Genomic DNA, 15,356 nt, shown 5'->3' on the forward strand with positions numbered 1-15,356 from the left:
AATGTCACCCATAGATGGGCTGCAGAGATGCATGGGATTTCTCAGATTATGATTTGAATAAATTAAGTACATTCCTATATGTGTACATTTTGTTACTTGAAGGTTAGGATCCATGCATTTTTAGCAGAATCTCTAAGTGGTCTGAAAACATGAACATATATTCTCTAACAAAACACTACAGAGATGAAGACAAGGGTCTTGAACCTGAAACAGAAGCTTCGTCTTGAGAGGAGCTTGTTCTGATTTAAGAGAGGTTTCAGGAAATAAGAGTAAAATTTTCAAGATTGTAAAAGCTGGTTTTGAGATTGAATCATCACACCTTGAAGTTGAGTCTCCTTATTCAAGCTGCTAGAACTCACAGAACACTGGCTGAGCTATTGGAAGTCACATAAAACTCAGGAGTTGTAGCCCCTACAGGAGAAACAGCAAAGGAACTGTTGTTGGGCTTATAAATCTTTTTCAAATATTTGAGGTCCAGTTGTTATTTGTAGGTTGCTGGAGAAAATGTTCCAGCATATTAATATCTGTGAATTTATATGTGTAAACCTGTGTACATTTCTTTATCAATCTGCATTTATTCAGTGCTCTAAGATGATTCACACCCTCCAAGTCCCTGAAAACCCTGAGGACAGAGTGTTACACATACTCCCAATTATTTATGCATAAAAATATGAGGTTTGGCCATCGGACTCACTGACATAGCTAAACATTTTTGGCCTCCTCACAAGGTAAAGAGTGGAGATGTGGTGGTTTGTGGACTTACATTCCATAGTCTGCATTGGTCTGTGGGGGAAGTGAAGAGTGGGGAGAAAAAGAGCTCCTTCAACTTCCAAGGCTACTTTCTTCATCCATCGAGGTACAGCATCAAAACTGGGGCATTTGCAAGTCTTGTCGACTTGCAGCCCTAATTCCTGCCCTTAAATCATTCCCTTTTCCCAAGGTTCTGCCTCATACATGATTGGTTTGGTTTAGTGGGGAGAGGTTATATATGAAGTGTTTATATTTCACACTGATATTCTTATATCTTTGTTTGCCATTCATCTAGACTTGACAGAGTTTCTGTTTGCCTACATTTTATTCTTTAGCATGAGTGGAAGAAAAGGCCATGACTTACACTTTGGATCTCCTGCATGTGCAGCCTGATGCTCAGCATATAGGAGGTATGCAGTATTTACAGATCATTTCTATTTTCATAACCAGTGATTTCTGGGTTTTGACAACTTAAAACAATATCTCTAACTCCTAGAGATGTGAATAGTTGGATGCCCACTTAAAGGTGTAAAGCTAAAGAACAGAGCTTATTGGACAGACGTGTCTTTGTTAGTGATAAGATCTAGCTGGACTGGACAAACATGGAAGCTTTCAGGACTTTCTTTCATTCACACAACTTAAGCAGATGTTTCTAATGGGTACACTAAAATATATGGAAAGTAATACAGTTTTCAAAATTGTTACACAAGGTGAGATGGTGTTGTATGTTATCAGTTAGTGTGTAACAGAGTTTGAGAAAAGGCATACGCAAATGAACTCTTCTTTCAACAATTTCTTCTTTTCATGGAGTTTCTCAATGATGCATTAAATGCATACCCTGTGGGGACAAGCATTTGCATTTGTTTTGCTAACCTCAGTCTCCCAGTAACTAGAACAGTGTCTGGCAGGGAGGATGGACAATAAAACTTTGCAGGCAGCTCAACTAATTGCAAGCTTACTGAGCAGTAACTATGCATTTAGCAAAGCGCTAAGTTCTCTGATATAAAATGAAAGAAAAATTGGAGTAATTCTTATCCATGAATTTAGGACCTACCTGAGAAGATGAAATGAACAGATATAAAACAATAACATGCTAAAGCACACGGAACAAAAACAAAAGCAGGTATGTTCTCTTTCTGGCCCTACTATTAACTAACTGTGTTGGCTTGGGCATTTGGAAGCATTATCATCACCTCATTTGGAAAAATGTGCATTAGAGTGACTTTGAAATTCTAAATATGGCAGTTTGCTGTTTCAAAATTCAAAAGCACAGGATATATAATGGGGTACAAAGAAGGCAACCTATTATAAGATTAACCAGAACTTTGCCTTTAAGAGTGAGTGCTGTTTAGCTGTGTGAAAGGGAAAGTTTGGGAGAATTTAAAGTACATTATGTACATGAGTATGGGATAAAGTATGAGTTTGACAAGTCTAGGATGACTCTAATAATAAAAAAAATATGTTTCAGAAAAATAGACTGCCAAGAGGGAATAGTTCAGATGGTAAGAGGTGCAAAAAGTTTGAAAAGAATTTTGGACCCAATACAGTCTTTTATAAAGTGGCTGTATTTCTTTCTTTCTTTCTTTTTCTTTCTCTCTTTCTTTGTTTCTCTCTCTCTCTCTCTTTCTTCTTTCTTTTTCTTTTTTTTTTTTTTGGTATGTGTACATACACAGATCGCTTAGAACAGTGCTTGACACACAAGGAATCTGATGTCTCAACCATTGAATGTGAATGTGTACATTATTATGTGGAAAAGATAAGCAAAAAGCAGAAGAGAGGAGTGGAGAGGAAAGAAGAAAAAGGGAGCAGTAGATAGAGGGAGTGACAAAGAAAACTTGGGGACAACGTTAAGTCTGGTAGTAGTGGTCAGGGCAGATTAGAAGGCAAACCTGTTAAATGGGTAATTTAGCCATTTGGGCATACAGTTTGGGGGCTGTCATTATATATGTAATTTGGCAATATTCTTGAGTATCAGGTATTTCACCAGCACTATTACACTAGAAAGCCTGTTTGTAGTCTTCCAATTTTTGTCATGGTAGTGACAATGTTTTCTGTGTATGGGGTAGTTATCTTAGAAATTTCTGATCCTGTGTCTCAATTTGCTTCCTCTTGAGTTATATTTATTCTCCTGTGTTCTCTCTTTAGGGCTACTCTAGGTAGGTTTTCTTTCTATTTTTTAGGAGAAAATTATTTCCAGTTCCTTCAATCATCCCTCTCATGGCATGATTTTGGAAACTTTGCCATCTGGATCATCTTCTTCTGAAATCTCTCTAGAATGGTAACGTTCTTATTACAATGTGGGTGACCAGAAACGAACAAAGCTGACCAGATGTGGTCTGATTAGTGCCAAGTTCCTCCCTTGAATGGGGCATTGTACTTTGCATTGCATTCTAACATTGCATTTGCTTTCTAAGCAGCGACATCACACTATTGACTCATTTCAACTTGTGATTGCCTAGAAGCCACAACTATGCAATGACTTATTGACCTGGTGAACTTCCTCTTCATTATTTTGGCCTTTCAAACCTGTTGAGATCTTTGTGAGTAGAAAACTCAGCGATCTTGGCAGGTTGAAAAACTACTCTTTGCTTAAAAACGTCTAGGGCAGTTATTATTAGGCTGTTACTATTACTGGTGCGGTGAGTGCTGAGGTACAGTCACAGCTCACTAATTTGGAACAGTTGGCGGAGTTATTTATTGAATTAGTGAAAAGTGTGAATCACATTGTAATTTGAAAAAGAATGCTATTTGACGAAATAGTAATTGAAATAAAAACTATGATGATGCTTTCAAGGAAAGGACATGCTGAGCCAGCTTTAATGAATACACATGGCAAGTAATTAGGAATAGCCTTACTTGCATTTATTTCACTGCTAAAATCCTTGAAAGCAGTTCCTGAAATGCTCAGTTTTGGCTGTTAATTTAGTCACCTCCCTCCATCCCCTCGAATGGTGGGGAAAAAAAGTAACAATGAACACTTTCATTGCATCAACCCTACCTTTCTTCTGAGCACCTTATACATACTCACTTCATTTTCTCATCAAATCTATGAAACAAGACATTGTTGTTATTGCCAACTTTCTTATCTTCATTTTAACCATGGAGGAAACTGAGGCACTGAGCCTAAAAGTGAAATAGGCTAGTAAATTCCAATCTGTAACTTGAATCCTGGCAACTCAACTCAAAAGAGTTGCTGTTAATGGTGTCTCACACATCCAAGCATTCATCTCGATCTGAATAGTATAATTCAAATGTTTTGCAATATCGAGAATGTGTGCCCAACTTTGTTTGGTTGAAAGGTCTAGTTTCAGAGCAAGTTAGGCTCCTATAATACAGACTAATATATCTTTTATCCTGCAAGTGGTAGTGGTGAACAAAAGAATGTTGCACAATAGAGTTTGCTCCCTTGTGTATGCAGCGTAGTTGGTTAAATATTAAGGGTATTGCAGATGATTCTATATGCTATAAAGATATTTGAAGGGATTTGAAGTTTCCTAAACTGGTAAGACTTTGGTTGCTTTTCATCTGAAAACTTAAATGGGTAGATGAGTACTTGCAGAATCTAGTCTATGAGCTGTTGCTTGAGTAGGATAGTGGAAAAAAAATGTGGTAAGTCAGGAACCCTGATTTCTAATTTTAGCTTTGTCACTAACTAGTTCTTGCACTTAAAAAATTATTTTATGTAACATTTCTGAGTTTCTCCTTTCATAGCTTTAAAATATGTAAAAATACACGATCTCTCAGAACCCTTTCAATGCTAATATTTCATGTTTCAAAAGATTTTTTTTAAATGCAAACAAAAGAAAAACATTGGAGAAAAAGTTTTCAAGAACTTCCATGAATGAGGAAGAAGGTGAATGTTTGGCTTCGCCATTTTTAATCATCCTTGATTTTGGGCTGGGATTGAAAAGCAAGGAGGGAGGTGAATGATTCTTACTTTCCACAATGTGGCTTAGAAATAGGTTTGCTCTCATAAGAAAAATAAATAATAACAAAAAGAAAAGAGAAAGGAAAGGGGAGAAGAAAAAAAAGGAGCAGAGGAAGGAAAATAAAAATCTTTCAAAAATAACAAAGTTAATTTCATATGAATTGGCATGTTGCATAATAAATTAAATGAGTAGTTTACAATGTATCTCCCATAATGTTCTGGCTTGTCTTGAAACACTGAACTTTTTACATAAATTTTACTGCCTGATCTACAGCTTTGTGGTTCCATCTTGCTTGAGGAAAAATGCTGACAACTTGTTTTCTGTTTCCACTGGCAGCAATACTGTTTTCAAATTGAAATGATAAATGATCGGGTATGGTGTAAAGCCTGGAATTCTATAGTGATATCCTATATCTTTCCTTATTGTACACATTTTTATAACTAGGTGGATTTTCAATGTGTTTGGAAAAATTGATCATGATGTATTCACAGTCGATGTAGTTACATGGATTTTGGTACTGAGACTCATCAAATATACCCTAATTTAAGCTCCTCTTTTTTTTTTTAATATGAGAGTGCTTAATACAAAACTAGGGAACTTTGAGAAAATTCCTGTTTTTTCTACTTGTGGGAATCCAGGTGTGCAGAAAATTTTCCTAATTTATTTTCATCCATGTCGTTTGAAACATTTGAGAACAGTTGATCTGTATTTTCTCCACACACATTGCCAAGACAGTACTAGAGCCTTGGAAAGACTCACTTTGATCTGCAGGTAGTTTTGCTTGCCATGTGCTTGTGCAATCGAGCACTAGCTGATAATCAAAACCAATCCCCCAAACCTGAGCTTGGATTTTGACGCCTGATTTGAATCTTTGGTGGAGGCACTGGAGTGGGGAGCTTAAACCTTTATATCTTCTTTTGTCAATTAGCTGACCCAGTTCCCAACTAATGTTATTTTCAATGTTTTTTTTTTTTTTTTTAACCACTGGTGGGAAATGAAAGAACCACAAAAGGTTGCCATTTGTGTTAACTTGGTGTTTTATGCACTAATATTATACATAAGCAAAGTTTACTTATCTTGGGATCCCTATTACTTTTTACTTGTCCTTCTAACTTTCACTGTTATTGTCAAGCATAGTCCCAGAATTCCTCACGCACCCAGTACCTTCAAGGATTCCAAAATCCCTCATCTCCCTCCTCCTGTTTGTCTTTATCTTTGACCTTTATTAAAGTTGATCTGTAATTGCCCCATGTTTGCACGAGTCTGCCTTATACAGTAACATTTAAGTGACTTAGTCTCTGGCCCTCAAGATGAAGGGATTGAGAGTTGGTGGTCACGTTCTCATTCAGTTCTAAAATTGTAATGAGCCACTAGCCACGTGACTATATTATTTAAGAAATGTGTTTCCTTCCCTCACAGAACCAAAAAGGCTAGATTGTGGCAATGTTGTGGGAACATCATGATTTTACCTAGTTAAAACTATTTTAGGGCACTGATAATTGGCATCTTGGAGAGTTCCTTATTAAATTTTATTTCCTTTAATCCACACCTATTTTGCTAATACCTCCAGTAAGTTTTCATTGTAAGTTTCTAGGTAGCAAATATCTTAGAAACATGGCTACTTCATAAACAGAACAAGAAGCTTATATGTATTGTTTTGGATTTTACTAGTTATTTGAACCCAGAATCTCTTAGGATTTTCTTGCATGTTTTTGAGGAGTTTCTTCAGCAATTTTTTCCTTTTATGATGGTATCATTCTAATCACATTTCTCCCAATGATTCTTAGTGATAAACTCCAAGATATTGTCTTACTCAAAAAGCAATCGCCTCTCACATGTGATACCTACGGGTCATGTGTAGTCTGTAAATAAGAAAAAAAATATCTCCTTCTGAAGCATTGCTCATCTACTGATACTATCAGATACTAGAAGGGCTTCAGATCAGCTTGTGGGTATTCTACACTTCTATATCAAGAAACCAGCTTGATTTTTACACAGGTTAAGAAAAAACACCAACTATGATGGATTTCTGTTTTGTTTTGTTTTGGCCTCTCTTTCTTTTAAAACAAAGGACAAAATGACAAATCCAAATTTGAGACATCTGGATGTTTCCCATTATGAGGCTTAAACATCTGCATTTTTTCGCTTCCCATCCAGATGTTTTTGTCTTATGTAAACCAAGCTAAAGTGAAGCAGAATATCAAGCAATCATCTGGGGACTTTGATTAACATGGACAGCAAATCTGAATAATCCATGTTCTGAGAGTCCTGTTTTTTGTCTAGCTCAGAACACATTACTAATGAGGTCAAAGTTACTGTAGGTTTGTTCCTTGTATGGGCCAGTTAGCTCTGATCGGTTCCATGACTACAGAATGTACCTCTAGCCTCAGCCAGCTGTCTGGAAAATGAGCGTCCTCGATGCTACAGGCAGTCATGCAAGAAACTGAATCACCAATCTACCAGTTGGAAGGTAAAAATTATTTCTCATGAGTGGTGAATTTTCTGCCTCAGTTTGATTTGAAATAATAGCTTATTTTGCCGCAAACATGGTTCTTAGCGTGCACGTATATTACGACACAATGTTTGCCACAACCCTATGTCTATTATAATTATCAGCCCTTTTTGCAAATAAGGAATTGAAGGCACCAAAAGGCTAAGTAGTTTGGCTTCAGTGAAAAAAAAAAAAAGAAAAAAAAGAAATGGATGACATTCTTTATTTTTTCCCCAGGCATTTTCCCACATCCCCTCTGTCAAAAGGTCAGGGACTCTCAATGTATTAGCTACCTAGAAACTATGTTGATGGAAGATGGAAACCCCCTTATTTCTGCACACTGAATCCACTGGTGGAACTGCAGCTGGGGCAAATTTTGTGCCCTGTAAAGTAGCTTAATCAAATCCCTACTCCAATATGATAATTGCAGGCATTAAAGTATCCTTTGCAAAAAAAAAAAAAAAAGTAATGTTTTTGTTGGTAATGAGTCAGCACATAAAGTGTGTATTTAGGAAAAGGGGTTATGTGGTTAGGAGCAATGAGCTATGTTGGGTGGCCTCATATAACTAAATTGTCTGAATACTCTGAGGAAAAGTGATTCGTGTGACTGGCAGAATGCTTAAGAAACGTTGATTTCCAACCACAAATTGACTTAAAATCCTAGTCCTATATAAGATGTAAAGAGATCATCTATTATGCTGCTTTTTTTCCTTTTATAAAACAAAAAGTAGCTTGCTGAAAGATACAAACGATAAGAAACACTCTTGTAGTTTTGAAGGACTCTATAGCACTTTAAATTTCCTAAATTCACTCACTCATTTAATCCAAAAATGTGATGTGAGACTCTCCTACAAGACTAGCTCTAGTACAGGTGCTTGGGCTAGATGTAGCAAAGAGATGAGGCCACCATTCTTCAGAAACTCTTAATCTAGTTTGACATTTTCTCTTCCAAAAGTAATGGCTCTCATCTTAGAAGTTTGCTACCTCTATTTGTTTCATCTTCTAATGTTAGGAAAATCAACTGTTCAGTGTTTTAGTAATCGAGGCCACGCTCTCCAGGTTCAATTTTCTTTTCCTTCTGGACAAATAGCCAGACTACAGAATCCAGTCCCCAACCTCGGAATGGGAGTGGTTTTTACAAGCATCTTGTGCCAATCTGCATGCTCTCTCTCTCTCTTTTCACCCATCCGCTAGCTAAACAAAGTGGACTCCTTGGACCCAGAGCAGAGCACAGCAGCAAAATGCAGAGTTGGCATGTGTCTCAGCAACTGTGGAGCAGAGCTTCTCATTGCAATCGCGTCCAACTTTGATGAGACTGAGCTGTGAGGAGGTAATGATGTAGTGCTTTGGGAGACTGTTGTTAACAGTTACTTGCTCTAATGAATTTGATTTCCCTTATGAAATTTCCTTCATAATTTCAAAAGTGGCGATCAACTAGTAAATTCACATATATATATATATATTGGAAATTGCATTCCAGCCTCATTCAGTCCTTTTGTTGTTCTTTACAAGACAATCCTCTGCACTTGCTCCTAGGGCAATGCATTTTGTCACATCCTTTATTGTTTACTGTGACTCTGATTCAATTTCTCTATTTTAAAGTAGGAGACTAATAATCCTAATGTCTGTCACCTGGAGTCTGCCCAGCTCTGATTCAATAATTATCATGCCTTTGGTTTAGGAACACTGTTCTTCCAAGTGACATGAGCAATTTACATAGACTCAAAAGATAGCACCTAAAGGATATGCCTGCTTCAGTTCCTTCTTTGTGAATGTGACACTGAAATCAGTAAAGTGGATATAATTTCATGTTTCACAGATGTGCAGCAGACTCTTGCCTTTCCTGGCCATTTCTGTCCTTCAAATTTCTCATGGTTTGCTCCAGGATCAAACTCACCTTTGATTGTGTTGTCTCTCGTGATGTCCTGACAGCAGTAGGGTTCTCAGGGAGACAGGTTAACAACTGAAAAAGAATTCCTTTGATAAGACTGAGTTATAGATCCTGGGAGCAGTCTTTATTTACTTTGTTGTCCCCATCACCCATGTGTGTATATATATATATATGTATATGTATGTATGTATGTATGTATGTATATATATGTATATGTATGTATGTATGTATGTATATGTATATATATGTATATATATGTATATATATGTATATGTAAATGTATATATATATATACTTTTTTTTTTTTTGCACCACCACCTTCTATTTATCTTCCTCTCTGGGACTTTCTATTTTCCAAGAGAATCCAGGTCACATAACCCTAGCTCAATCTCCTAGTATAACTCAAACTTGGATTATGGCAACAGCCTTCGGTAATTCTCATGTTTCTATCCTTGCCCTCTAATACTTCTTGAATTTGGTACCAGACTAAGGCTCTAGTACCTCTCCCAGCCTGACTGTATACTATGTCCACACATGGATTTCTGCTCTTGCCAGCCAAATGTACTTATTATCAGCTAAACAGGACTAGCTTAGTTTTCTTTTAGGCAAATTACAGATGCTATTTTCTGCACTTAGGAAATTCCCATGCTTCGTCATTGTTTCCTCTATTTCAAAAGGCTTTCATGGTAAAGTTTACAGTGAATTGTCTATCTCAATTAACTACCTTGCATGCACAATATCAATTTCCCTATACTGGAATATGATTCACAAATAGTTCCTTCTGTGTGCATATGGTGACTAAATCATATTAGAACATGTTCTTCAATTTTGAGAAATATTTATGTGTGCACTTCAAAAAATCATAAAAAATGGAATTAAAAGAACAGTTTACTTTGGTGCAGCTTGCTAAATTGTTCATGGATTTTTTTCATACCATGCATTCTCAAACTGCTTGAATTCACCAATTATTTGGTGATTTTTTTGCATCAAAATTATCTCAACTTTTACTTCCATTATTCTATGAATTCTCTGGCATATCCTTGTATTACACTTCATGTGGTGACCAGTACAGATTAGGTACTCAATAAACATTCATGATTGACTTTAATAACATATGGAGAAAACATCGCTGAGCAAACAGCAGTGAGTGTTTGGGAAGATAAGTTGAGATGGATGTGAGTGATTTTACAAGTTCTGATCTCACAGTAATGAAATGAAGCACTGTACAATTGTGCAAAGTTAACTGTGGCTGATTTCAGTTCTAAAAAAATGCAAGTTTGATACAAAAAGTTTGAAGTGAATGATTATTGTTTATCAAAATGTCCCATACATTCATCAGAGAGCCTTAACGCTCAATCACTGTGACCTCCTATCAGACATCTTAGAACAAAAATGCATGAGTAATAGAGAAATTGGAGCCAGCAAATTTTCAACATTAAGTTCTCTCCCAGAAAAAAGCAACAACAATTGCAAGTGTTAGGACTAAACTGATCACTATGGGAATATTTTTTGACTTGAGTCTGGTTTTATCTGTTCACTATTTCACCTTTGGGGATGACTGCAAGGACTATAAAGATTTCCATGTGCAATATTCAGGATATTTCCTTGGCCATTAATTATCTGGAAAATACTTGGTTCCAAAAAAAAGCAATTTATTTAAAATAAAATGTCAAAAAGCAGGAAATATTTTAAACCAATGGTCCCATAGTCTTATAAATCCTGCAAATATCAAGCAATTCAAATAATCTTGTTCCTTTTCTTGCCAGGATTTTCTTCTTCATCACACTTTCTATTTTCCAACTTGTTGCAGAAGTAATCCTTTGGCTACTACTCATTTATATGACCTATTGAACTCCAATATACACTTCTCTTCCATAATCAAACTCTTGATTCCCTCTGTGATCATACCCTGCTTCTCAAAAGTAAGTGCCACAATAGTAACCATTAATCCTCACACCAACACTTATAAATCTTTATATATATATGCGTGTGTATATATATGTATATATACACATAAATCTTTCACAAAATATTGTCTAACGTTCATGTCTTCCCAGAAGCCTGCAAGTATCTCTCTATCCATGATTTTGAATGAATGCTTAAAAGCAGAACAGCTTTGGGTCTAATTCAGTCAAGGTTTTGAAGTGGCAAAGAGGGACATCTTCTTTTCAGAAACAACATACTTGGATTGGGGTCCACAAATTATCAAAGCCTTTAAATTTCACATCATACCAAATTTAGTACATATCTACTTCATCCATCACTGGACCTTGTTTGCTCTTAATATATGCCTTTGTGTCCATTGATCCTGTGTGTTTCTCATTTTGTCATCACTGCTGATATTTTCAGCATGTTTCACCTTAAAAATAACTTCAAATATTTGAAGTGTATTTTCTGTGTGATAAGAACCTTGTTGTGAATTCATGAGCAATAACTTACAATAGTGCTTCTCCACATTTCCAAAATCTATGTCAGTGAAAAATTGAGAAGAAAAATGTTTTTCCACACTCTGAATGCAAGTGGAAGAATATATCATGTTCTAGACTAAATACTTACTATTCCCTTATTGGTTATATCTTTCAAAAATCTTAGATGAAAATTAAATTTTATGTTGCCATCTAGAAATAAATTTTTATAGATAGTGTACACATTGGTTCCTGAAAATGGCAGAAAAGGTTTCTTGTCAAGTTCCCCAGCACAAGTGTGAATGCTCTGTTTTTGAGTACCTACTAGTAGTGAAAGGACACATTGTGGCCAGCCAACTCAAATTGCTACCCACGTTTAATCATTGTAAATAAAGGAAGCAGAGAGATCTATGTTATATTTTCAGAACTGGCATGCTCAATACAGAACTACTAGTTTAAAAATATCGGTGAACATTCTATTTGAATTAATCTAGATTTCTGTGAAATATAAAATAATAAAAATACAATGGATCATTTAAACACACACTAATCACTTCATGCAGATTATCAATTTAGTAATTGCACATAGCATTAAAGAACATAGTAAACACAGCTTTATAATACCTGTAAAACAGTTCAAATTTGAGAAACTTTCATTTTGAAATACCTATAGGTTTTACAAAAGTAAAATCACCGTTCTCAGTGGGAAAAAATACATCCATGAAACATTTACATTTGTTGAACAGGACTTTTCAAAGGAGTAGCTAATTGTCCTACTGTGAAAAGAGCATGTGTTACTGCTAAATTTTACATACTGTTGGTGTCTAACTCAATTTTTGAATGGCTGGATACAGAAATGCAACAGAGAAATAAGTACGTTGAATAAAACTCATGGGTCACAGGGAACCAATAATGGAAAGAGGTTGAAAAATTATCAAAGCATATTATCTAAGTCTCTTATACACTTGGGTTTCACAGTTACTAGGGATAGGCAAATTATTAATTTTTACACTCTTTGTACACTTGTCCTTGTTGGTGTTTGTCCAAGAACAGGATTTAAGGATCATCTGCAAAATGTCAGAATCAATTTTGATTCACAATTGACTCCCACAGGCATCTAAGGTGGACAGCACATTGAATCTGAATAATTGGAAAGAACATATAGCAGCAATTCACAATAAATACTAGACTAGGACACATTCCTTATGGCAAATACACAATATCTTAGATTAGTCACATAGATTTTCTGGTATGGTACAGTCACAATCATTAAGGAGGAGTGGAGAAGTAGAGGAGTCTGGTCTATCAAACATATTCTTTGAAGCACTGGGACTAGAAATACTTCTGCAGGAGCCTTGTGTACATTGTCAAGCAGATACTGGGTAGACACTGAGTAGTCTGTTTCACAATTATATTGCAGATGAGAAACTGCAATTGCTTCTCTACTATTAAAAAACTTGGATCATTTAGCACTTTATCTGTGAATATTGTATTCTTTGCAATGGCTGAGACGCACAGTCAATGTGTATTTAAACTCCAATGATGCTGTAAATAAAGGAAGGAAAGTGCCACATCTTCATATAAAGCTTATAGCAGATCAAGAGATTGTTTGGATTAAAAAAATCCAAATGTAAATTTGCTAGAAAACAATACAGTATGCAATTTAACATGTATATTCAAAGTTTTGGAAAATTTGACACAAGTGAGAAAGCCATAGGGTTTAAAATAATCCTCAAAAAATCACCACCTTTCTAATCATTTGCTTAAGAAATTAACATTATTTACCTACCTATCAGTTTGCCTACAGACAATATGCTTGCCTCATAAGACTAAAAACTATTGTTATGAACTGTTGATTTAGTCTACATAAGCTGTCCATTATGTTGAAGAAGATCTAAATGTTTCAAACATTTTTGTCTTAGTTGATTCTCTACACACATTCTCCCAAGTCGAGTTCCTTCAACTTTTTCTTGATAGTTCTTGATTTTTCAATTATTCTGAGTTTTTTGTTCCCTTAAACTTAGTTCAGAACTTTCACATTCAAAGGAAATATTTCATGTGTCCTTAGTTCAAATACCACTTGAATACTGAAATAGTCATTGATATGGGGAAGATAGCTCACCTCCTGAGCTTGCAGTTTATGTAGTATCATCAAACTTCTCCTGTAAAACAACAGAACTTTAAAACGATTCTTTTCAGGAAATCAAAACTGTACACTGGAACAAGGTGCCAAACTACAAAAGAAGTCTTTCTTTCTCCCCCCGCCCCACTACTCTAAAAATGTAAACAAAAATATCTAAGTACAAAAGTGAATTGTGTGCCTTTTCTCTTCAAACACGCTTTCAGCACCTCAGTGTTATTCGTTGTACTTTATGCTTGGTGTAGCAGACATTCCACTTCTATAGCTGTTGGGAACAATTCAGGTTTCTCATTACCAAATATCGCTGGTGAAGCTAAGCTCTTTGGATGATAAAGGTAGCAGGGAACTGTTCCTGGGAAATTCCTGTGATTCTTTCAAGGCATTATTATGGGACAGCTGTCCATTGAGTAGCGTCAGAGGCAGATTACAGTAAGTATGGTGGTTGCCCAAGGATGGAACTGGCAAGGTGGTGGTTGGCATCTCATGTTTATAACCTCTGCAACAGTGTCTCATTTGCATTGAATCTGAAGGATGGAAATCAGGGAGATCAGCTTGAGGTGACACCAGAGAGGCCGAAGTATTGGTCATGGCAATGGAAGGTATGGGCTGGAGTTCTCCAAAGAGTCCTTGTTCTGCAGACTCTAAAATATGGCACCGAGACAGAATTTCTCTTCTCTTGATGGGCATTTCATATATTAAGTGCTTCCAAAATTTAGAATTTAATTTGCTGCTTTTTGGTCCCTTCCACTTGACCAGAGATAGAAGTTTGATGTTGCGCTTTAGTGATTCTATTTCCTGGGAATTCACCTTACCCTTGAATTCTGAACACTCAATCAGTATCACTTTGATTTCTCCACTGACTAGCATGTTATGGAGTCTGCTTTCCAGTTCGAAAATACTCCATCCCCGTCTGAGTATATAGTCAGGAGTTAGCACGATAATAAGTCTTCTGCTTTGCTCAATGCATCTTGTGAGATCTTCTACGTATGCTATAAATCACAGAAAGAGAGAGAAAGGGTAAAACAAAGACATTGCCAGTCTTTAAGCATAGGTTTGTACTCTAGCATAGCAAAGGTGCAGTCTTTTGCTAAAGTCCGTCACATTTTCTTTTCTTGTATTGTGCATTCAGAAAGCCCATCTCCTTAAAAATTAAAAAAAGATAGAAAAATAACTGCTTATAAATGTTATTTTCTTTGCTCTCATCATTACTTACAGTGTTCTGTTGACTTGCATAAACCATGACTGCTTCAGAGCTTAGGTGTATTTCAGTGATTTTTTATTTATTTAATCATTTAATTCAAGGCAGGCTTCCAGGCTAGTACTCTAAGTGAACAAACCATCAACAGGTCGATGAAAAGAAAAATAGAGCCTTTTAATACATACAGGGTTCTGTATTTTGGGGACTTGGATTGCTTTCCCTCTCTAAATTTCTTCCCTTTATGCATATTATCTATTTTAATTGACAAATAGTCATTGTATATATGAATTCTAATGTTCAACTACTAAACGTGTGTGTGTATGTGTGTGTATGTGTGTGTGTGTGTGTGTGTGTGTGTGTGTTTGTGATGTGTGTGGACTCTCTCTCTATTTATTTATTATTTATTTTATTTTTTAGCAAATCCTCCTCAGCTTGTTTCTCAGATTACCCTTAGTCATTTGAAAACCTGGGCTCTCTCTCTAGTTCTTGCAACTCAGAGAGGAAAATGGGGTGTGCCTATGGCTTTAATTTGAACCAGCTGCTTTTCCTTCT

The 15,356-nt window shown here is 36.0% G+C and overlaps 1 protein-coding gene across 1 annotated transcript in view; it reads right to left on the reverse strand.

Moving 5' to 3' along the window:
* Positions 1-13,730: 13,730 nt before the first annotated feature.
* IL1RAPL2 (interleukin 1 receptor accessory protein like 2) overlaps positions 13,731-15,356 on the reverse strand; it is a 1,019,705-nt gene continuing 1,018,079 nt past the window's right edge. The window contains exon 10 of the mRNA XM_040999497.1: positions 13,731-14,595. Within this exon, the coding sequence (XP_040855431.1) occupies positions 13,898-14,595 (698 nt within the window). The 3' untranslated portion in view covers positions 13,731-13,897. The remainder of the gene's footprint in view (positions 14,596-15,356) is intronic.

Source organism: Ochotona curzoniae, unplaced genomic scaffold, assembly GCF_017591425.1.
Source record: "Ochotona curzoniae isolate NIBS_2020 unplaced genomic scaffold, NIBS_Ocur_1.0 scaffold_1852, whole genome shotgun sequence".
NCBI lineage: Eukaryota > Metazoa > Chordata > Mammalia > Lagomorpha > Ochotonidae > Ochotona > Ochotona curzoniae.